General features: G+C 38.0%; 1 protein-coding gene across 3 annotated transcripts in view; it reads left to right on the forward strand.

Annotated features, from left to right (window-relative positions):
- C4BPA (complement component 4 binding protein alpha) overlaps positions 1–23,365 on the forward strand; it is a 41,823-nt gene extending 18,458 nt beyond the window's left edge. For 2 of the 3 annotated variants that reach the window (XM_069074735.1, XM_069074734.1), the window contains exons 5-13: positions 871–970; positions 3,500–3,585; positions 5,559–5,753; positions 7,817–7,999; positions 9,662–9,853; positions 15,048–15,227; positions 20,044–20,208; positions 20,992–21,167; positions 22,969–23,365. In XM_069074735.1, coding sequence (XP_068930836.1) covers positions 871–970; positions 3,500–3,585; positions 5,559–5,753; positions 7,817–7,999; positions 9,662–9,853; positions 15,048–15,227; positions 20,044–20,208; positions 20,992–21,167; positions 22,969–23,193 — 1,502 coding nt within the window. In that variant the 3' untranslated portion in view covers positions 23,194–23,365. The remainder of the gene's footprint in view (positions 1–870; positions 971–3,499; positions 3,586–5,558; positions 5,754–7,816; positions 8,000–9,661; positions 9,854–15,047; positions 15,228–20,043; positions 20,209–20,991; positions 21,168–22,968) is intronic. The other variant, XM_069074736.1, reaches the window with a different exon arrangement.
- Positions 23,366–23,955: the final 590 nt, after the last annotated feature.

The following is a 23,955-nucleotide window of genomic DNA, read 5'->3' on the forward strand; positions in this document are numbered from 1 at the left end:
TTTATCTTTTTGTTACATTTTGAGTTTTGGGCTGTCTCCTTCATCCCAGCCCTGCATTAGAGAAAGCCAATCTTTGATGTATATGTAGACATATATATGTATGTGTGTGTGGAAGCATACAATATATACTTCCATGTATCAACTCTTTCTCTGAAGGTGGATAGCAGCATTTCCCTTCATAAATCCTTCATAGTCAGTTTGAATGTTCCTATTATTCAGAATAACTTAGTCATTCACAGTTACTTTTCCAATAATATCATTGTTACTCTGAAGTGTTCTCTTGGTTCTGTTCATTTCACACTGCATTATTTCAAATAAATCTTTCCATGTTTTTCTAAAAGCAACCAGTTCATCATTTCTTACAACACAGTAATATTCCATCATAATCATATACCACAACTATTCAGCCATTCCCCAATCAATGGACATTCTCTCCATTTCCAGTTCTTTGCCACCACAAAAAGAACTTTAAGCCATGACTTCGACTTCACCAGCTGGGCATGCTAACTGAACTAGCCAGCTTTATTCGTGGAGTAGGCCAGTGATCTTAAGACTAGAAGAAATTATGTGATTCAACATGAAGCAACAATTTCAGAAGTCTGTTGCCATTTTTAAAAATCCATTTTGCTGTAGAAATACATCAGAAAAAAAATGGATCAAAGTTTTGGTTTTCCCCCCTTTTGTTTGCCCCAAAGAAGAATCTACAGAGACAATGAGCAGAAGAACCGAGAGTTCATTTGAAGCTTTTGCTCCTCTAGATCTTTCTGAAAGCAGAATTTGAAAATAAAGTCTTGACTTCTCTAATTTTTTAAAACTGTCATATGTTTCCAGCAATTAAAAACTTTAACTCCTCCTTTATTTTCCTCCTAGAGAAACGATGCCATCACCCCGGAGAACTGAACAATGGGAAAGTGATTGTTAAGACAGATCTTGAATTTGGTTCCGAAATCGAATTTAGCTGCTTGGATGGGTGAGTGTCAGGTACCCTGAAATCCATCACCTTTCTTTGGTCTATAAAAGAGAACTCCAGGCTGAGCAGGACAAATTAAACTTCAGTTTAATTTCCAGAAAAAAAATTATTCTATTAGAAACTTGGGCTTAACATGTAGACTTGCAAACACCTAGACACATCTTACTAGAACTATTCTAGCAGTTTGAATTGTGAAGGTATTATTTGTTAATCAGTTAGTAAACATTTATTAAGCCACAATTTTGTACCAACCACACTGGACTCGGTGCTAACGATCCAAATACAAAAGTGGCACAGTGCCTGTTCTCAAGGGGCTTACATTCTACTAGGGATAGACACATTCACAGATGAGTAAATACAATATGTATACAAAATTAATACTCAGTGGTTGGGAGTAGAGGAGCACTAAATTAGAGGAAGTGAGAAAGGTGTTTTGAAAGAGGTGATATCTAAGCTAGTCCTTGAAGGTGGCAGAGTTCCCAGAATTAGAGGTGAGAAGCCAGTGCATTCTGGGCATAGAGAGACAATATATGCAAGGGTTGCAGGTGGGGGCATAGAACTTTTCACTTTCATTTTCACTGAAAACCTCTATTTATTAGCTTTACATTTTTATTTTGTTTTGTGTCCTATGAAAATTTAGCACATACAGACAAGGGAAGTTATGGGGGAAGTGGAAAGAACACTGAATTTGGAGTCAAAGGACCTAAATTTGAATCCTGGCTCTTCTACTTCTTGCTGGTGTGACCGTGGACAAGATACTTTACCTCTCCGGGCCTGAGTTTCTCATCTGCAATATGAGAAATAGGTTGTTATTATCTGTGGTGTCAAACTCAAAATGGAATTGAATATTGTCCAGGAAAAATACAATATTATCTATGTTGTATGGTATTTTTATTTATCTTGTTAAGCATTTCCCAATTATATTTTAATCCAATGGGTCTCACTCTGGAGTGTTTCAGGCTGACTGTGGCTGTCTGTGGTCCCCTCCAGATCTCAAATTCCATAATCATGTATGCTTTCTTTTATTATACAGTGAGAAGGAGAAAACTCAATGAAATGGAAGTAGAAAACTTAGCTTTTCCCTTTGTGCCTCTGGTATCAGAAAACGCAGAGCTAATATGCCTTAGTCAGAAGTGGTTTCAAATTCGGACTTCACAATTTACCACTAGTACAGCTCTTAGAAAGTCATTTCATCTTTCTCATATATGACTGTGTCACTTCTCAAAAAGCTTCAATGATTCTCTGGACCTCAGTTTTCTCATCTCTATGATGAGGAGGCAGAATGATTTGATTTCTAAAATGCCTTTCAGTTCTAAATTCTGTTATTGGTAAGAAAACACTAAAAGCTGACCTCTTAGGGACTCAGCACACTTACAACTCTGCACCTTTCATTGACTGTCGTCATCTTTGTTGCATTTTAACTTTACACACAACCCCAAATCCTTTTTTGGTCAGATATAAATTATAAATAAATAATGATGATCTCTTTTTTTGGCTTTTTGGAGGGGGAATGCAGTGCAATTGGGGTTGACTTGCCCAAGGTCACATGGCCAGTAAGTGTTAAATGTCTGAGGCTGGATTTTAACTCAGGTCCTCCTGACTCCAGGGCTGGTGCTCTATTCACTATACCACTTCGCTGCCCCACAAATAATGATAATCTTGATGATATCATGATTGCTGTTACACTAACAATGTTTACTCCAGGCAAAATAATGATAGAAGACCTAGGCTGGTGGGATAGAGCTCTGAGATGGAAGAATGACCCAGTGGATGTCAAGGTCTAATTATAAGATTAGTCTAGCAACCAAGAAGTTAACATATGTGGCAGGAGCCAATGTTTAAGCACAGTGAAAAGCAAACTGGAGATCTAGATATAAGATGAGCTCCAGCTCATTTGACAGATGAGAAAACTGAGGCAAACAGGGTTAAGTGACTTGCCCAGGGTCATACAGCTAGTGAAAAGTCAAGGCATGTGGCAGGAGTCAATGTTTAAGCACAGCTAAAAGCAAACTGGAGATCTAGAATCCAGGAAGCCTACAAGTTGAGAGGGGAAATAAGCAAATATCAGCATTCAAAGATAAACAGAAGCAAAACATTCAATATATTAGCTCATTCAAAGGAACAACAGTCACTAGTCTGACTTCTGAATTGGCTTAATCCCAAGGACAGAAAAAACCTATTTACCTTCTGACTCTTTTTATACTAAGTAGGAAGTGATCTCAGGTGTGAGATCAAGAGTGAGGAGTTAAGGAAAGGATGCAGGAAACCACAGCTACAAGCACGATTCTCCTTTGTTCAGGAAGGAGTCATTTCTCTAGACCCCACGTGGGGGTCTCGACCCACAGTTTAAGAAGCCCTGAAGGGAGCCTGTCTCATTTGCACTGATGAACTACAGCCAAGTTAGCCAAAGTTGCTGCTAGAATCTAGTGGGGCAAGATGCCAGAGACAAATTGTTGAGGTACTTCTTATGGCTCACTTATGCTCATGGCAGGAAGGGTTTCACTGATGTGTTTGACTCTACTCATTCAGATACAATTTAGTTGGATCATCGACAAGTCTGTGTGAGATTTTTGAATTAGGAGTTACCTGGAGTGATCCTCTCCCAGTATGTGAAAGTAAGTCAAGTCATACTCTTTCCTAACTTGCTCATGAACTGTCTTGTCATAAAAGCCCTTGTATTTTCATGAGTCATTCCCAACTTTTCCCTTCCCCTCACTCCATATTTTCAATTGGTTGCTAAGTCTTCTCAATTCTTTCTCCACAGCCTGTGTCACACCAATCCCCTTTTCTTTATTCAGATGGTCACCACCATAATCCAAGCTCTTACTACTCTTGAGTGATTGCAATAGCTTCTTGTTTGATCTTTCCCCCTCTCTATCCACACAGAAGCCAAAAGGACAGTCTTAAGGCTCAGATGTGACCACATCATTCTTCTCTTCAAGAAGCTTCAGGGGTTCTCTGTTGACTCTAAGATCAAATACAAATTCCTTTCTTTGGCATTTAAAGCCCTTCATGATCTGAATCTAACCCATCTTTCTAGACTTAGTTAATAGGAATCATAGAGAGATTAGATAGATGTATGAATAGTTACATGATAACACCAATAGATGATAAATTGATATAGATGGATGGATGGATATAGATTAGATAAAAAGATGGATAGATGATAGAAACAGATAGAGATAGACATGAATAGAGAGATGGTGATGGATAAATATAGATAGATAAATGATAGATATACATAAATAATAGATAAATATTAGATAGAGGATAGATATAGATAGTAGATAGATGGATGAATAAAACATTTATTAAGCATTGGAGATAAATTTTTTTTAAATGATTTTGCCTGCTCTCAAGGAGTTTGTATTCCAATAGGGAAAATCAAAGGAATAAAGGGAGCTGGCAAGGGGGATGGAGAAGGTTCCTTGAGAGAGAGAGGGTGAGTCCTTCATTGAAAGGAATGTATCAACTGCTGAGGAAGTGACAATCTGGAGAGTGAATTGAACTGGGAGCAAAGGGAGCAGTGTGGCTGAAGGGGAGAAGGAAGAAACCATTCGCTAAGTGCCTATGTGCCAGGCACTGTGCTTAGCACTTTACAAATATTGTCTCATTCAATTTTGTTGTTGTTGTGGGGTCATTTAAGTCGCATCTAAGTCTTTGTGATGCTGTTTGGGGTCTTCTTAGCAGAGACACTGGAGTGGTTTGCCATTTCCTTCTCCAGCTCATTTGACAGATGAAGAAACTGAGGCAAACAGGGTTAACTGACTTGCCCAGAGTCACACATCTAGTCAGTGTCTGAGACCAGATTTGAACTCAGGAAGACATATCTTCCTGCTTTCTATCCACTGCACCACCTAGCTCTCCTCCCATTCTAGCCTGTAGTAACAACCACACTGGTATAATCGGGATGGCTGCTAGAACAGGTTCTTAGTTTGCTTTACTAGGAAAGATAGCTGCTCAAGGGGTCAATCTTTTAATTACATTCATTAGTTCAGGGGAAAAGGCAGCACCCTGAAATTCAGAGAAAATACAGACAGAAAATAGAGAAAATACAAGCAGACAAATAAAGACCAACAGTTAGGGTTCTGGTTGCTTGAATCAACTATACACTTTACATACATCCCTGGATCAAAAGAGCCTTTACATCTGAGCAGTTGGGGAGCTCTGAACATATGGCCACTCAGAATATTGATCAGGTAAACACAAGAACCTTCTCATAAGCAAGCCCCCAAAAAAATACCAACTCAGAGTATATATATCCTATTCAGAGAAAGAAGGTATCACAACCCTCACGACAGTGCCTAATTAGAAATTAGCAAAAGGTGTGAAAGCCTTCCTACAAGCAAGCTTCCCCTAATGGGTTCCAGGTCTATTAATGGGAGGGGAAGATCTTAAATTCCATTAACATTACATAGCCCCATCAAAAAAGGTCAGTCCCAGAGACTCCTTAAGGAGAGCAAGCCTCAAGACAGCAGGTGGGAAGATGGAACAGTCCAGAGAGTGAGTTGAGAAGTGGAGGAAGTAGAATGCAGAGGTAACAATAAATGCCTTCCCTGACTCTGTCTTCCTCTGGCCTTGTGTCCAGTTATAGTCTGCCCCCCACCACCAGCCATCAGCAACGGGAAGCACAGCAGCAGAGAAGATGACATGTACAACTTTGGCTCTTCCGTGACCTACAGATGCAACACTCCATTCTCGCTCATAGGCGAGGCCTCCATTTCCTGTTCTGTGGTAAATGGGACCATTGGTATATGGAGTCCGCATCCTCCTGAATGCAAAAGTAAGTGACCAAGTGTAAAGAAAGAGCAATATGTTTAAAGTTTTGTTTGTTTGTTTTTAATGGAGGACAAAAGTTTGAAGAATGGGTACCAGCCCCTCACTTCAGTCTAGTAATTTTGTACCCATTTAATGTTTATTGAGCACCAGCAGATTGTCTAATGCCAGACCAAGACCTAAGGGGTCAGTGGGATAAAGTGAGAAATAAAATTTTCCCTGCCTTCAAGAAGCTTAAAGGCTGAAGGGATCCATAAGAGGGCTGGCATACATTGTGCCACCAATATCTATGTAGCACCCTCTCTGAGCTCATGCCCAATGTGCACTGGCACTGGTAAGCTGGATCACCTGAGGATCCTCGGGGTCATGTATGGGTAGGTAACCTAATGTTACCTAATTATAATAATGTTAACTAATGAGCTCTAGCTCATGAGTGTCTTCTGCCTGGCTTTCCCTGCAACGATCAACCCAAATGCTGTAGCAAGAACAATGTTTCATGGCACTTCCCCTCAAACTTGGGACATACTCTCCCACAATTACACATAAAGTCCATGTTGGGTAAGACTGGGTATGAATTTATAATGCAGTGATACTAAGGCACTCATACAGAGAAGACAAAGGTTTAAGGTGATTCACTACTCTGGACCTGCAGCACCTTGATGCCCTTTCATTCTCTGGAGGGTCCTTACAAAGTCTGCTGAAAGGTATCAGAGATAGATGGGTGGTTCCACTATTCAGCTAGTCTGGTTTCTCATAGGGCACAGCAGTTGATCTGGTGCTAGGCTGGTGCGTGAAGCTCACTCAGTTGTAAAGCTGGTTCCTTAAAGAGCTGGGCTGTTGCTAGACTGGGCCAGGCAGGTTACTTTGCAGCTGCTTCCAGATTGTGCCAAGCAGATCACACAACCACCGGGCTCTTCGAAGAGTTTAGTATATCTCCTACACAGACTGATACTCTGGGCTCTCTGGACTCAGACGGGTAGCTGCAGTCTCTGGCATATCTGAGTCTTACAGCGCTCTTTTCAGGCTAAGACTGACAGAAACTTCTCTTCTTAGACTCCCTCAAGGAAAGACTCTGAGGTTTGTCACATCCAGGCAAGAGGTGGAAGAAGTCTGGCCTTCACTGTTAAACACTTCTTTCTGGTTCAGAGGTGGCATTATTGGGTTGTGGACCCCACTTTTACTTAAGTTAAGCTGCAATTCCCAGAAGCCTGTTAGGTTGCTGGTAGAAGAGCGGTTGAGGACAAAGGTCTCTGTCCTGGGACAAATTCATAGTCTCACTGGTCTCTTCATTTGCAATGGGCTATACATCTAAGGAATAGATGGAGTATTTCCTTTGCATCTGAAAGGGCTTTCCCCCTTACAAGTCTTTGTTCCTCATGACCCTCAACCTCTTTGAAGTCTAAATTACATATTCTTGCTAGTCTGGAAGATTATTCCCTTTTAGCTCTTAACTAGCACAAAATCACCCTTTTGGATTCTACAGGACCTAGTTAATTCCTCCCCTGCTGCACCTCAATTTTATCCTCTATAGTCAGAAAGAATCTTTACCAAGCATGACAGTTCTGGAACATAGCACGATGGACAGAATGATGGAGCAAGTGTCATTATTCTTTTGTTCTGAGTCTCTTAGAGCTTAGTATTAGGCAAGTATTTGAGGTTAAAAAAATATTCTTACTATGCCTTATGAACTGTGGAATTGCAAAGTTGGAAAGGATTTTGGAAATCATAAACTTCACAGGTTCCTAATCTGGAGCCATGAACTTATTTATATATATATATTTCAATAACTATATTTCAAAATAATTCCCTTCCTTTGTATTCCTATGTATTTTATTTTATGCATTTAAAAACATCATTTTAGGAGTCCACAAGCCTCACCAGATTGCCAAAGGGGTCCACGACACAAAAATGTTTAACAACCTCTGCTCTACACCCTCATTGTACCAAATAGGAAACTTTCTAATATGTATCTGCATGAAACATTAGGATCTTCTAAACACGTCTTTGCTAATACGTTCGTGTTGTTACAACCAATTTGGGTTGAACAAGTCTCTTGTTTTCTTTCTTTAGTGGTCACCTGCAAGCAGCCACAATTTCCAAATGGGAAGTTAGCCTCTGGTCTTGGACTCATCTACACATACAAAGACACTATTTTGCTTGAGTGTAACAAGGGTTACATTCTAAATGGTACCAATGTGATTCACTGTGGAGCTGACAATCAGTGGCATCCGGAGATACCCACTTGTTTGATCAGTGAGTATGGACACATTCTCAAGCCTACCCAGAAATGGGAACAATAAAGGAGTTGGTATTAACATATACTCTGTCACAGTACAGTTTTGTTTTATTCTAATCATCAGAAGACTAGCTGGCTGATTCTTAAAGAGCTCCATTTTTCCCTGCTGTAAAAGAAACATAAATTCAGCTCTGCTTATAGAGTGGTTTAGGGCAAGGGGCTACAAACACAGGAAATAATTTCTATTATTATTAGCATTTAATAGTGATTTTAAGTTTTGCAAGGTGATACACACATATACACATCTCTGATCTTTGCAACTACCCTAAAAGGCAGATGCTTTTATTATTTATTATGAGAAAGCTAAGGCTGAAAAAGTTTAAGTAATTTGCCCAGTGTCACACAATTAGCAAATGTCTAACACTGGATTGGAACTCAGGATTTTTTGGCTCCAATTCCAGCATTCTATCCACTATAACCATCTAGTAGCCCCTTTTATTTTGCTTTATATCATTTTTGCCCCCAATCCAACCCAAAGAATCGCCATTTGAAATGTAGGAAGCTGGAGCTTCAATAAATATATTTTGGAAATGATGATTACAGTGATGTGGACATTTACTTGGAGTTATTCCTTATACAAACATGACATCATCAGGAAAGGCAAAAGAAACTGAAAACTGAAGCTTCAATTGTGAATGATCAAAGGGTATTTTGTTCTTGCCAGGTCTTTATCTGAAGGGCGAAAGATGAAGTTCCTATTGGCAATCATGGTTAGTGACTAGGCAGACACCTTTTGTCCACTCTCACCATCTAACTAGGAAGCACTCCAAAGTCAATCGCATATACCCGGAAACTGTTACCAGTTGTCCTTACTGCAAGGTAATTGGCAGGTCAAGTCCTTCCACTTGAATATAAGGTCATCCAAACATAAGTTATTTAGGTGAACTTATTATTGCTGTTAAGAATATAAAAACAATAATAACAGCGAGTATTTATATAGCACTTTAGTGTTTACAAAGCTCTTTACATATGTTATCTCATTTGATTTTCACAACAACCCTGGGAGGTAGGTGCTATTTTTATATCTGTTTCACTAATGAGGAAATTGAGGCACCAAGAGATTACGTGACTTGCCCAGGGTCACATACTGAGTGTGTGAGGCAGGATTTGAACTCAGGTCTTCCTAACTCCAAGTATGTACAGTGCTTCGTGTACCCTCTAGCTTAAGAAGAAAGATAACATCTCCTGTCTAGTTCTTTCAATGACCAGAAACCATTCATCTTTTGAATCTGAACACTCTGCCAATAGCTATGCATACCATGTAGCATTGCTATATGTGTATACATGTATATATGTACATATGTGTATATATGTAATACATGCGTGTGTACACACACATATAATGTTCAGTTCACTGGTGGAGATGTTTCTGTGCTAGTCTCCAGGGTTCCCACCTACCTCTTTTCAGGCTTTGATGAGGAATCTTTCAATCCCACGATAGTTCCCTGTGTCCAATTTTTCCCTTCCCAATTACCTCAAAGAGAATTTCTGACAATTCCAGTGGTATCTCAGATCACTGCCCAAGTTGGTTTCTACCATGTCATCCCTTAAAATTACAGGCTGCAATAGTGTCACGGTTGGCCTCAGTAACAGCTTTCCAATACTCCTTTTATGATCAGATGCCTGCATTCAACAACCATCCATTGAAAATGCTGAACTTACACGCTATCTTCGAGATGAGGATGTGTTCGCAGTCGGCACTGTATTAACATTTACATGTAAACGTGGATACAAAGCCATTCCAGATATTCCACTTACTGCAACCTGCCAGGAAGATTTTAGCTGGCATGTGAATAAAGGAATTTGTAAAAGTAAGTATCTTTTAATAGTTCTACTTTCATCTGTGAAACCCAGCATTTAGGAAACCAATGAATCAAAGATGTAACTAACTCTCCCCAAAATATATTTGGGAAAACTCTTTTTTCTTAGAATTGCATTAATTTTTTTTAGTAAATGTTAAGATTAGAAGAGGTATTAGAGGTCATTTGAAAGAGCTATTAGAAGAAAGCAGCATGGGACAAGGAAAACAGCAATGACCCTGAAATTTTTTCAAATCCCATCTCTGACAATCACCTGTGGCCTGTGTCACCTTCCAGGATGAAAGTTTCATCATCTGTAAAATGATAGCATCAGACTAGATATCCTCTCCAGTCCCTTCCAGCTCTAAGATATATGATCCTATGACCTAGCCCAACTTTCTACTTTTATACATAAGAAAACTGAGGTCCAGACTCCAATGAATGGGCTTTGAAAACATCTGTCTATGTAAATAGAGGTACATTCTTTGCAAAGGGGTAGTCTTGACTAGCTTATTGATGTCAGTTTTTCAATAGTACATATAATTAAATTTTACTAATTCAGAATAATTTTGAAAAAGCCGTTGTTTTGTTCATGTAAAGTCTGAATTACAATTTTGTTAAAGAAATAGTTTCAGCACTTCAAGGAATTCAAATCCTTTTTTGATGGTCCATCACTATATTAGGTTTTATGAAGCTGAAAAGACCTTAAGTTTGGGTAAGGTGATTTTTTTTAAAGATTTCTGAAATGCTTTATATATTTTATTTTATTTCATTTGATCCTCACAACAACTCGATGAAGTAGGTGATATTATCTATATTTTACAGATGAGGAAACTATGCCTCAAAAAATTTTAAGTTACCCATAATCACTCAATAAGCAAATGTCTAAGTTGGACTTTGGTCTGTTTATTTGTTTTTTATAAAGGAAGTTAGTTTAATTTATATTTTATTTAAATGTAAATTTACATTTACATTTAAACATAACACATTTGCCCTCCAGGACTCTACTCTGGGCCCTCTTCTCTTCTTCCTTTATACTATTTCTCTTGGTGATTTCACCAGTTCACATGATTAAACTTATCTCTATGCAGTTGGCTGTCAGATATACTTGTTCAGCCCTAACTTCTCTCTCTTTTTTCTCATGCAAACCATAATTCTATATTAACCATGCTGCACAAAAAAAACAAGAAAAGTAAAGAAAGTAAAAACAACAACAATGTCCACTCAAAGTTCATCATCAGTTCTCTCAATGGAGGTGGATAGCATTTTTCATCATAAGTCCTTTGGAACTGTCATAGATTATTGTATTGCTCAGTCTTTCATGATCAATAATCATTATACTATTGCTGTTACTGTGTACAATGTTCTTCTGGTTCTGCTCACTTTATTTTGCTTTAGTTCAAATAGATCTTCCCAGCTTTTTCTGAAACCATCCTGTTCATCATTTCTTATAACACAATAGTAGTCCTTCACAATCATATACCACAACTTGCTCCTCAAATGGTGGCATCTCCTCAATTTTCAATTCTTTTCCACTACAAAAAGAGCTGCTATAAATATTTTTGTACATAAAAGCCCTTTCCCTTTTCCTTTGATTTCTTTTGGATACTAGTTGTGATATTGTTGGGTCAAAGAATATGTACAGTATTATAGCCCTTTGAACATAATTACAAAATTGTTCTTCAGAATTGTCAGGCCAGTTCACAACTCTACCAACAATGCATTAATGTACCTATTTTTCCACATCCTCTCTATCATTTGTCATTTTCCTTTTCTGCTATGTTAGCCAATCTAATAGGCGTAAGGTGGTACTGCAGAGTTGTTTTTAATTTTATTAGTGATTATTAGTGCTAATAATGCTAATAATCACTAATTATTAGTGATTTAGATATTTTTTCAAATGATTAACAACAGCTTTGATTCTGAAAACTGCCTCTTCATAACCTTTCACCATTTATCAATTGGGTAATGAATTTTATTTTTATAAAATTGGCTATTTCTTATATATCTGGGAAATAAGATCTTTATCAAAGTATCTTGCTCTATTTTACTTTTTCACTTTCCTGCTTTCCTTCTAATTTTGGCTGCATTGGTTTTGTTTAGGCAATTTTAAAAAATTTCATGTAATCAAAATTATCTATTTTACTTCTTGTAGTTCTATCTCTTGTTTGGTTATAAACTCTTCCCTTATCCATATATCTAACAGGTAAAAACTTCCATGCTCCCCTAATTTGCTTTTAATATTACCTTTTATGTCAAAATCATATTCACTTTGACCTTATCTTGGTATGTGGTAAGAGGTGCTGGTTTCTGCCAGACTGCTTTCCAGTTTTACTAGTAGTTTTTGTCAAATTGTGAGTTCTTCTCACCAAAGTTTGGTCTTTAGTTTATCAAATACTAGATTACCATAGTCATTTACTACTGCTTATTATGTACCTAATCTCTTCCACTGATCTACTCAGTTTCTGATTCAGACTAGATTGTTTTGATGATAACTATTTGTAATATTTTGAAACCTGGTACTACTAGGCTGCCTTCACATTTTTTTTATTCCCTTCACATTCTTGACCTTTTGTTCTTCCAGATGAATTTTTAAAATTACTTTATCTAGCTGTATTAAATAATTCTTAGGCAGTTTGATTGATATAGCACTGAATAAATTAATTTAGGTAGAATTGTCATTATTATTTTGACAGCCTACTTATGAGTAATTAATATTTCTCCAATTGTTTAGGTCTGTCTTTTGTGTGCACTGTTTTGTAATTGTGTTCATTTAGTTCCTGGGTTTGTCTTGGCAGATAGATTCACAAGTATTTTATACTGTTCTCAGTTATTTTAATGGAATTTCTCCATCTATGTACTTCTGAGAAAAGAGTATACTCCTTTCTATTCCCATTCAATTATCTCTGGAGATCTAGTATATCTAAGTTTTTCTAAAATTATATTCATCTCTTTTTAAAAAATTCTTTTCTTTTTTCCAGATTCTCTCCTTCCCTCTCATCACTTTCCCACTCACTGAAAAGCAAATAATATTATATCAATTATACATGTGAAATCATGCAAAGCCTATTTCCGTATTAGCCATAGCAACAAAAAGGAAAAAAAATAAAGCAAGAAAATTATATTTCAGCTTGTACTCGGAGTTCATCAGTTCTCTCTCTCTGGAAGCATTCTTTCATCATGAGTTCTTTGGAATGTGTCTTAGATCATGTTATTGATCTTACCATTGATCATCCTTACAACATTGCTATTACTTTGCACAATGATTTTCTGGTTCTTCTGTTCATATGGTTCTTGCCATATTTTTTTCTGACAGCACTCTCTTCTTACAGCACAATAATACTCCATCACAGTCAAATGCCAAAACATGTTCAGCTATTCCCTAATTGATAAGCATTTCCTCAATTTCCAATTCTTTGCCACCACAGAAATAGTGGCTATAAATATTTTTTTACAAGTGGGTTCTTTTCCTTTTTCTTTGACCTCTTTGGGATACAGACCTAGTAGTGGTATTGCTGGATCAAAGGGTATGCACAGTTTTACAGGCCTTTGGACATAATTCCAGATTGTTCTCCAGAATTGTTGGGTCAGTTCACAACTCCACCAACAGAGTATTAATGTACCTTGCTATTTGCAATATTTTTCTCCTTGACCTGGAAGCTCTGGAATTTGGTTATAATATTCCTGGGAATTTTCATTTTGGGATCTCTTTCAGGAAGTGATTGGTGCATTCTTTGCATTTCTATTTTACCCCATGAATCGAAGATATCAGGACAGCTTTTTCTTGATAATTTCTTAAAATATGATGGTTAGGGTCTTTTTTGATCATGGCTTTTGGATAGTCTAATAATTCTTAAATTATCTTTCCTTGATATTTTCCAGGTCAGTTGTTTTTCCTATGAGATATTTTACATTTTCTTCTATTTTTTCATTCTTTTGACTTTGTTTTATTCTTTCTTGAAGTTTAATTGAGTCATTAGCTTCTATTTGCCCATTCACACTCACATATTACTATGTATTTCCCTCCATCCTATTTTCTTCTCTCTCTCTCTCTCTCTCTCTCTCTCTCTCTCTCTCTCTCTCTCTCTCTCTCTCTCTCTCCCTCTCCCTCTCCCTCTCCCTCTCTCTTCCTCTCTTCCTCTCTCTGTCTCTCTCTCTAACCTGTCCTTTATCTCAAGTCTGTTTTGCTTCTAACTACTGCCTCCTTTGATCTGCCCTCCTCCTTATCATCCTTCCCTTTCTCATGGCCTCTTCCTCTCTTACTTCCCTGTTGAGTAAAATAAATTTCTATACTGAACTGCTTGCAAGCAGCCAAAAAGAAACCACAGAGACACAGGCATGATCGCACAAAATTTAGCATCTCTCACAGTAAAGGAAAAGAGGAACGTACAAATAAACAGAATTAATGTATAATATTCCTTGGAGTTTTCATTTTTGGGTCTCTTTCAGGAGGTGACAAGTGAATTTTTTCCATTTCTATTTGCACGTGGTGATTTTTGTCTGACAAGTTTGAGAAAGTCATGTCACCAAGTTGACTGCAGGATAATACACTTCTTGGAATATATTATTTTTAATTACATTTTTTAAAATGCCACATTCTGGAACCACACATGTCCTTTTAAAGCTGGAATGAAAAAACTCTCTGAGGTTTTCACACCAACTTCAGAGAAGCACACAACAACTCATCATTCCTCCCCACAAGTTCAGGGTCTTTTGCAAAATGCCAGGCTTGGCTGGAAACTCACATTACACAAATAAGTAGGATAAATATAACTTTGTAATGATTTAGTCTTTACAACGCCTACAAAGAGGCAGATGAAATCAAAGCTATCTAATTTGGCTAATGAACAAAATGATTTTAACTCAGATACACATTTAATATAGCACTTTGTAACTGAGACTTCCAATAGGAAAATGAAAACAGATGGACATGCTTGCCTTACAATCCTCCAGCAAATCAAATGCAGACTTGGAGAAGAATTCAAGTGTCACAACACTTCATTCCCTTGCCTTCAATATCTTTGAAAATGTAGGTGGTGGTTTTGGGCTTTTTGTTTTTTGTTCTTAATTGTTTGTTTGTTTGTTTGTTTTTTTGTAAAGTGGAAGCCAGATCCCCGGTACTTGAAATATCTTTACAGCAATTTGATTACTTTCTAATTTAAATTTAATTGCCTACTTAATTTCACCAAATCTTTTTCTTTCTCAGAGGTTTGTTGCCCATCCCCAGTGATAGATGGAAAAATCCTACGATTCACCGATGACTGCAAATATACAGCAGACTCCTCTTTTATAATGTATTGTAGAAGTAACCGAAGGCAGAGTATATGCCAACGAGATGGCACCTGGAGACCTGCAATATCCATGTGTGAAACTGAAGAAAAATATGGTAACCATGATTGATTTCTTAGTCATAGAGCATTGATAGCTCAGTCACATTTTCTAGATTTTATTAATTTCCTCATGATCAGGGTGACACTGGAACAGTTTTTCTGTGTAGAAAAAGAGGAAAAGTTTCTTGATGAGAAAAAGAGTTTGCCTGACATAGAACACTTGGAGTATCACGTTAAGTTTTGGGCACCATATATTAGGTAATATAATTTTGAACTGAAGTGCATCCAGAGGAAGTCAAGAAGGATGTGGGAGAACTGGAAAGCATACCATTTGGGAATTGATTAAAGGTTGGGAGTGAGTCTTTATACTGGAAAAGAAAAGATTTCAGGGACTGCTTTCAAGTATTTGAAGAAATGTTTGTTACATGGAAGAATGGGGCTTATTCCTCTTGGCAGAAACAGGAGCAATGGGTGGAATTTTCTGAAAGGCAGATTTTGACTGGCCATAAAGAAAAACTTCCTAACAATTTATATGTCCAAAATTGGGATGGCCTGTTTCGCGAAGTAAAGTGTTCTCCATCCCTGAGGGTTTTCACATCACTTACCTTCTATCTTAGAATAACCTCCTAATTCCATCTCTCTCTGTGCCTCATAAACCCATTCTTTGTCATCCCTGAGACCTTCAGTCCCTCTGCCTCTCTATTTTCTAAGGCATTGCCTTTGTTCTGACATTGTCTTCCTCCTTCTCCAACCTTCACTCTAGAGTTGGCCAATTCAATGCTATACCATCCTCTACTCTTGAATCACTTGACCATTTATTCCATTGCCCTTCATTATTTGACAAACTTCAGCCCTGAGTTATTCCCATTGTTTGACTCCTTCACCTCTAGAAGTCACTCCTATGTTGACTAGATAAATTATAAACTCATGTCATCCATCAATTGGGCTCATGCTGTAGCCAGGCAATCTTTTAATTCTCTATCTCCCACCTTACAGAAACTTGTCTTAATCTTTCTTCAAGCTTCTACTTCTGCTTTTTCTCAGTTGAGGACCTTACCTCTTTACTGAGAAAATTAAAAATATTCAGTGTGAGCTCTCTCTTCTTCCCTTTTCAGTTCAAAACCTTTTTACACAATCCTCAACTCTATCTTCCTCTACCCCAGTCTTTGACAGTGAGATGGCCTTTTTTCTTGCCAAGTCAACCCTTATGCATGTTTCCTTGATTCCGTTTCCTCTCATCTTTTCCAGAATACAACCTCAACATTCCTGTCCACCCCACTCTCTAATCTTCTTTCTAATCTACTGGTTCCTTTCCTAATGCCTTCAAAACAAACAAGTCTCCTTCATCCCTTAAGTTTCTATCATTCTACATCTTTCCTCCACTTCTCAGTCCACTGGGAGAGCTTGGCTACACTTGCTGCCCTCACTTCTTTTCCTTTCACTTCACAACTCTTTTGCAATCTAGTTTCTGCTTACATTAGCCAACTGAAATTGCTCTCTCCAAAGTTACCATTGATTTCTTAATAATCAAACCCCATTGTCTCTTTTCAGTTCTCCTCCTTATTGACCTACCTGCTGCATTTGGGACAGGTGGCCACCCTTTTTTCCTAGATACCCTCTCTTCTCTAGGGCTTTTTCCCTTTGCCCCCCCTCCCCACCCCTGACCTGCCTGACCACTCTTTCTCCATCTTCTTTGCTGGTTCTTCATCCACATCACATCCTCTAACTGGCTGTTCCCCAAGGCTCTGACCTAGACCTTCTAGTCTCTTACTACACCTTTTCTTTTGGTTATATTATCAGATCCCATGGGTTAATTGACATCTCTATGCTATTGATTCCCATTCACATATCCAGCTATAGTCATTTCTCTGAGCTTCATACCCTCATCACCAATTGACTATTGAACATTATAGTAAAATTTTAGTTAAATTTTATATTTTTCTAACCAATCAATTTCTTTCCTCTGCAATGCCCTCCCCCATGTGGGAAAAAAGAGGAGGAGAACTTATAATAAATATGTATAGTTATGCAAAACTAATTCCCTTTTGTTCATTTCAAATTCTGGAAACATTTCAAACTTTCTATATTCAAAACAGAACTCATTTTCTTTTCACCAAACTCACCCTTCTTCCTAATATATCTATTTCTATTGAAAGTTTTTCTTGTCTCCCAGGTTTGTAAGAGAAAGGAAGGAAATGATAAAATCTTAAGCACTTATTATATGCCAGGCACTGGGTTAAGTGCTTTCCAAATATTATCTCATCTGATCCTTATAACAATGCTGGGGGGGGGGGGGAATGGATGCTATTATTATTCCTCTTTTGCCATTGAGGAAATTGAGACATATAGAGGTTAAGTGGATTGCCCCAGTCACACAGAAATTAAGTGTCTGAGTCTCGATTTGGACTCAGGTCTTCCTGACACCGGGTCCAGTACTCTATTGACTGTGCCATGTAGTTTGACGTCATTCTGTATGCCTCAATCAGCTGCCAAATTAGCTGCCAAATCTTGTTATTTCCACCTTCGCAGAATTTTCTACATCTATCACTTTTCTCCATTCACCTAGTTTATATTTACACAGCTCACTTAAGGCTTTCATTGCCCCTCATATAGATGATTGCAACCACTTCTTATTAGGTACTGTGCTAGGCATCAGGAATAAAAATACAAAGGCTCAACAGTCCCCCCCACCCAGGAGCTAGCATTCTATTAGGGGAGGCAACAGCCACATGTGTGTAGGTAGATATGAGATGTATATAAACAAAATGTAAGCTATGCTTGAAGCAGAGGATCATCTATCTAGGAAGTGGTAGAAGTAGAATTCAAACTCAGACCTTCTGACCTTCAGGTCTGCTATTCTGCTACTAATTTGGCTGAATCAGAGGCAGGCCAACGGAAATGCTCCTAGATTGCTGAGGGCTTTAAATCTCTTTGATTTCCAGTACTTTTATGATTTAGGGCCCTCTTTCCCACAGAACCAAAGAAGAGCTCTTTAGCATTTCACTTGGTGTTAAAGATGCTACAATTATCAAAGCCCTAATGTTATAAAAATCCCTCATGTAAGGCTATGTGATGGTTTCCCCCCATACCACCACCCCATCCACAGGCCAGCCACATACATACAGTGTTCTTTAATTAGGCATGTACACCATTGGTTTGCATGAATATTTTTTCCCAAGAACTCCATTTCAAAAAAATTAAAGTAAAAATGCATTTTTGTAGGATAGGAATGTATACTTAGAGTGTTAAAATATACCCAACGTCTTCTTAAACATTCTTAGGTTCAATATTAATGTCTACCAAGGATATGTGCTATGTAGTATCATAGGACTGTGCCTGATACTACTTGTTTTACTATGGGACAAGTCACTGACTTCCTCTGGGCTTCAATTTCTTCATCTGTAACATGGGGGAAAGCTAATAGGTAGATTAAAGAGCCTCTAAGGTCCCTTCCAGCTCTAGAAATATGGTCCTATCATTTATCACTCAGCATCAAAGAATGCCATTTTGAGAGCTGGAAGGGAGCTGAGCAGCAGCCAATCCATCCCATCTCCAAAAGGAATCCCCATTACAAAACTGCTGACAAGTGATCATCCAGTTTCACTTGAAGACCTCCTAGGAGGGGCATCCCACCACCTTTTGAGGCATTTAATTCCACCCTTGGACAACCTGAATTTTGGGGAAGATTTTCCTGACACCAAGCCTATGCCCATCAGTATCTCCCACCCTTTGCTATAGTTCTATGTTTAGAGGCCAAGAAGAATAGATCTAACCCTTCTTCTAAATGACAATTTTAAGACTTCAGGCCTTTTAAGCTTAGGCATCCTAAAGTCCTGTGCCTTGCTGGAAAGTAGAAAGGTTTCAGTGACTTTCTGAAGCTTAAAAAATGTGTTATAAAAGGAATTGGGGTAAGGGAAGAAGAAAGAGTATATTTTTGTCACATTAAGCTCCCTATAAACTTGTAAGTATTTATGATGGACCCATTATGTGCAAGGTAGGAGACACTATGTTTTGGTGCAGGGGTTTTTGATGTTTGTAATTTTGTAAATGCCTTGCAACAGTAACAAAAATGTGTTTTGAACTCATGGGTTAATTTAATATACTAATATAATTAATTTAATCTTAATGCATTATTTTTATTCTTATATAATTATATTTATTATATTAATTTAATGTACCAATTTAATATGCTTAAATATACTTTTAATATACTTAAAGCACCATTGAAGAATTTTTAGTTCAAATCTCTTGGATGACTGTCACAAACTCCCAAGGGGTTTATAGATCACTAAATGAGAATTACTGGCATTGTTGATAGCAACAGAAGGGCTTGGGTTAAAGTCCCACCAATGGTACATACTAGTAGTATGACCATGGGAAAATTACTTAATCTTCTGGTGTGCCAGGCAATTAAGCCCCTAAGTTAGAGATGAGTTGCTGATGGGTAGAGGGAATTTCCACAACAGAATTTCCCCACAAGGTCAGATAGGCTTCCTACTTCCCTCCCACCTCTCCACCAATGTTCAGGGCACTGTGGTATTGCAGCAGCACTAATAAACATCCCTGCCTTCTAAGAGTTTATATTCCACTGGGAGGATACATATAAACCAAGGAAGAAGAGAATAGTAACATCTCAGGGAATCCAGAAAGGCTTTCCCTAATCACTCCTAATCCTTCTGCAGCCTTAATCTGGGGATGATGTAGGAGGCCCCTTCAATAGAGAGTCAAGTCAAGTGATCCTATAGAAGACCTGGCTGAATGGAAGGGATGAAGACCTTCTCTAGACCTTCTAGCTCTTATTCTAGCCAGTGAGGAGTAGGGAAGTCCATAAGTTTGCATAACTGATCATCATTCACTTTCCTATCATCCTAGATTGCAAGTCACCTAAGTCCATCGCAAATGGGAACTACACAATAACTTCTGGATATTTTGATTTTCATGTGGAATATTCATGCAATGATGGATATGTCCTGATAGGACAGGCAAAAATTACCTGCAAGAATTCAAAATGGTCACATGCTTTCCCTCACTGTCAAGGTATTTCCAGCCTTGCCTAATGGAAACTAGAAACCAAGAAGGATCTTGTAACAGAGTTTCTTCATCTCCATGTGATTACACTTAGTATTTTGCCTCTCACAGCATCCTTTGGGGATGTGACAGAATTGGCAAAGGTACTGGTAGGAGCAGGTGGACAAGGGAGCTCCTGACTTAATATCAGATTTCTAAGAAGTATCAGATATTTGCCTCATAGTCACATGTGGGACTACTGCTACATGATATGATATATAATATCATGTATGATGCATATTTTTTAGGCTTCATCCTTTATTAGGTAGTAAAAGATAATAAAAGTTTGCAAGTTAAATTTAAGAGAGACCATTTGAGTCAAAACTATTCCGCTAAGTATAGAGTCAAGAGAGATTCAGATGCTACATAGGGGCTGCATATAATATCTATGTAATAAGTCACAGTAATATATATATTACATGATATATTAGATATAAAACTACATTTGTTTACACACACACACACACATATATATATATCTATATATCTTTATTTGTTTTTGTTAGTTGTGATCAGAGAATCCTATCTAGTAGGTAGGTTAGTTCCCATTTAATGAGAGGAAAATGAGAAAAAGAAAAAGGAAATGAACTGCCAAAGGTTGAATTCAAGCTGATGAGGTGACATGAGACAAGAAAACCCCTAGTCTTCAAGGATACTTTAGGCATCATATTTCTCTTCACTTTCATTATTTTACCTCATCATTCCTTCCATCTAATAAATATAAACTACTCAATGATGGTGTTTTTGTTACAGCTCTTTGTCCAAAACCAAAGATATCAAATGGAAAAATGTCTTCAGAGAAGATTCAGTACCGCAGCAATGAAAATGCTGAAGTCCAGTGTTCCCCTGGCTATTATTTGGTTGGCCCTCAAATTATCACTTGCTCAGACAACAGATCCTGGATCCCAGAGGTGCCCAAGTGTGAATGGGTAAGTGATACCTATATGGTTAACTTCTTGCTCGTGTGACCCCTCAGTGAAATATGGGACAATGGGCAAGGTCATAAAGTGCAAAATGCCCCCAGGAGAAGTAGTAATATAATTCCCATACCAAGGAAAGTATATTGTTTTGTTTTGTTTTTTGCTTTTTGGAGGGCAATTGGGGTTAAGTGACTTGCCCAAGGTCACACGACCAGTAAGTGTGTCAAGTGTCTGAGGCCGGATTTGAACTCAGGTCCTCCTGACTCCAGAACTGGTGCTCTATTCAAGAGCCACCCCACCAAGGAAAGTGTATTAGTTGTAACTAAAAAGTGATGTATCTGTTGACCTTAATTTCTGAGATATTTGAAATCATAGGAATTACTTCTTTCATCTTTGAAGCGTCTTTTTGTGTTGGGAGTAGATAAAATTTTTTTGTTTGTGTTTTTCTTCTGTGTAGTAGCTAGAAAGCCTCTCCCAGGGCATACTGGTATTTCACCACAACCAGCCCATGAAGCAACAAAAGCCTTTAGAATACCATAAACTAAGACTATATCTATTCTTCTGACTCCTTTTGTCTTGTTAGCTTAGGGTCTATAGTACAGACAACTACCCATCTTGGAGGTTTAGGAAATTCCTTGTTAACTCTTGCTAAATTCCTGGTTATAAACCGGTGAGCCTAAAACCCATTTCAGGGATTCTGGAAGACTGCCCTCTTAGGAGCTATTTAGGAGGGTTGGCTAAAGATTGATCTGCTCTGATAATCCTTTCTTATTAGCATTCAAGTGAAGTTGGGGTAAGAATAAAAGCCAAAACACCACCACTAGGCTTATACTCCAAAAAAATCAAAGAAAGAGGGAAAAGACCCATATGTACAAAAATATTAGTGGCAGCTTTTTCTACTCAAACTGAAACTAATCCATTCCCCTACTGGGGAAAAGATTAAACAAGTTGTAGTACATGAAGGCAATGAAATTTTATTTTTGCCTTAAAAATGACAAAATGGATAGTCTCAAAGGAAACTGGAAAACCTCTATGAACTGATACAGAGTGAAGTGAGCAGAACTAAGGGAATGATTTTATAATTCGGTTCAGAGGACTGAAAATGATGCATATGACCTACCTCCTGCCAAAGAGGTAATAGAATTAAAATGCATAATGAGACATACATTTGGAGCCAAAGTGAGAATATGTTTTGCTGGACTGTGCATATTTGTTATAAGAATTTTTCATTCTTTTTAATTGTTTAAGTTGGGTGGGGGGACTGGGAAGGAGAGAATAGATGTTAGTAAAAAAAAAATAAAACTTTAAAAATCGAACAAAAACTAGGTGAAGCCTGCAGGCTAACTCTGAATTCCTGGTTTTATCATGCAGATAATTTTTGTGCTATGTACCTGCTAGCTCCAACCTCAGCACTCCTCTTATAACAGACAAAATGGAAAACTCAGAATCTCAGAAAGAATGATTTAGCTCATCCTAACTCCAAGCCCAATGGACTTCTCTCCAAGAAGTGGAGTAGACTCCATTTTGGTTGTGCAACTACTAGCACCAGTTTTCCCTCTCCCCCTCTCTTCCCTTGCTCTTGTCCTGGGATCCAGCTTTCAGTATCTTGCCAGTATCTTCTTCAGTTAGAATTATCTGTTACTGTGTCTTGGTTCAATCCTCAAAAGAAATGCTACTCAGATCCAAAGTAACTCTTGGTCCTTCCTGCTCTTCAGGACAGGGAAAGTCTTGGCACAGACCTCAAAATAATCTTACCCTTTCCCCCAAATGGAAACTTTTCTGAAACCATCTATTTGTTTCTACTTTTTAGGAATTCCCTGAAGGTTGTGAGAAAGTTTCAGCAGGCTACAAGCTTATGCAGTGCCTCCCAAATGCCGAGAATGTGAAAATGGCCCTAGAGATATATAAACTATCCATGGAGATTGAGATGTTGGAACGAGAGATGGGCAAAAAAAGTTATACTAACCAGAGCCATCACCACCATCATGTTCCCCACAAAAAAGAAAAAGATCCACAAACACACATTAATGATTGAAGGTGTTCTGTAGGTACTCATTCATAGGAATGAATGGCTGCACTGGGAAAGTTTGCTAATGTATTTTATGCTGTTGAAAATGAGAAATTGGTGATAATTTGACCTGCAGTAGTCTATCCTCGTAGACTGAGCAACATAGCTGGCTACTATAAATAAAACCATTAGAAAATAAGATTGTATTTGCTGTCATTAAACTCTCCTCTATTAGAGGATGGGAGGACTCTCCTCAAATTTATATGGAATTAAACCCACACTTAAAAGTCATTTAGAGGGGGTAGTATGACATGGTAGATTGAATGCTAGCTGTGAAACCAGGAAGGCCTGAATTAAAATCCTACTTCAGACACATACTGACTGTGTGATCCTGGGCTAGTCTCCTCACTTGGGTTTATTACATTGGTAAAATCACAAGTCCAGTCCCCGGTTCTTGTTCATACTATGCTAAGGATGAGGTAGGTTAAAGAAAGTCACTTAGAATTTCACTCTGCTGCTAAATACTGCTTTAGAATTCCAATTGTAGGTAAGCAATTTGATACTATCCAGGGTTTCCTGAGAGAATGCTCACATAGGGGAGTTGGCCATAAGAAGTACTAGTAAGAACAAGAAGGGGAAAAAAAGGGGGTGGGGAGAGGGAAGGAGAAATGTACATGATAACTTTGCCGTGTATTTAAAAGGAATAGCAAGTTGTTCATAGTGGATTTGCAGTTTCATGTGCAATCATCTTTTTTATTGTACTATGTTATGGAAATGCTTGTTTTATTT

The sequence above is a fragment of the Petaurus breviceps genome, unplaced genomic scaffold (assembly GCF_028583685.1).
Source record: "Petaurus breviceps papuanus isolate PSGF00001 unplaced genomic scaffold, PetGlider_PUasm1.0 90895, whole genome shotgun sequence".
NCBI classification, from domain to species: Eukaryota; Metazoa; Chordata; class Mammalia; order Diprotodontia; family Petauridae; genus Petaurus; species Petaurus breviceps.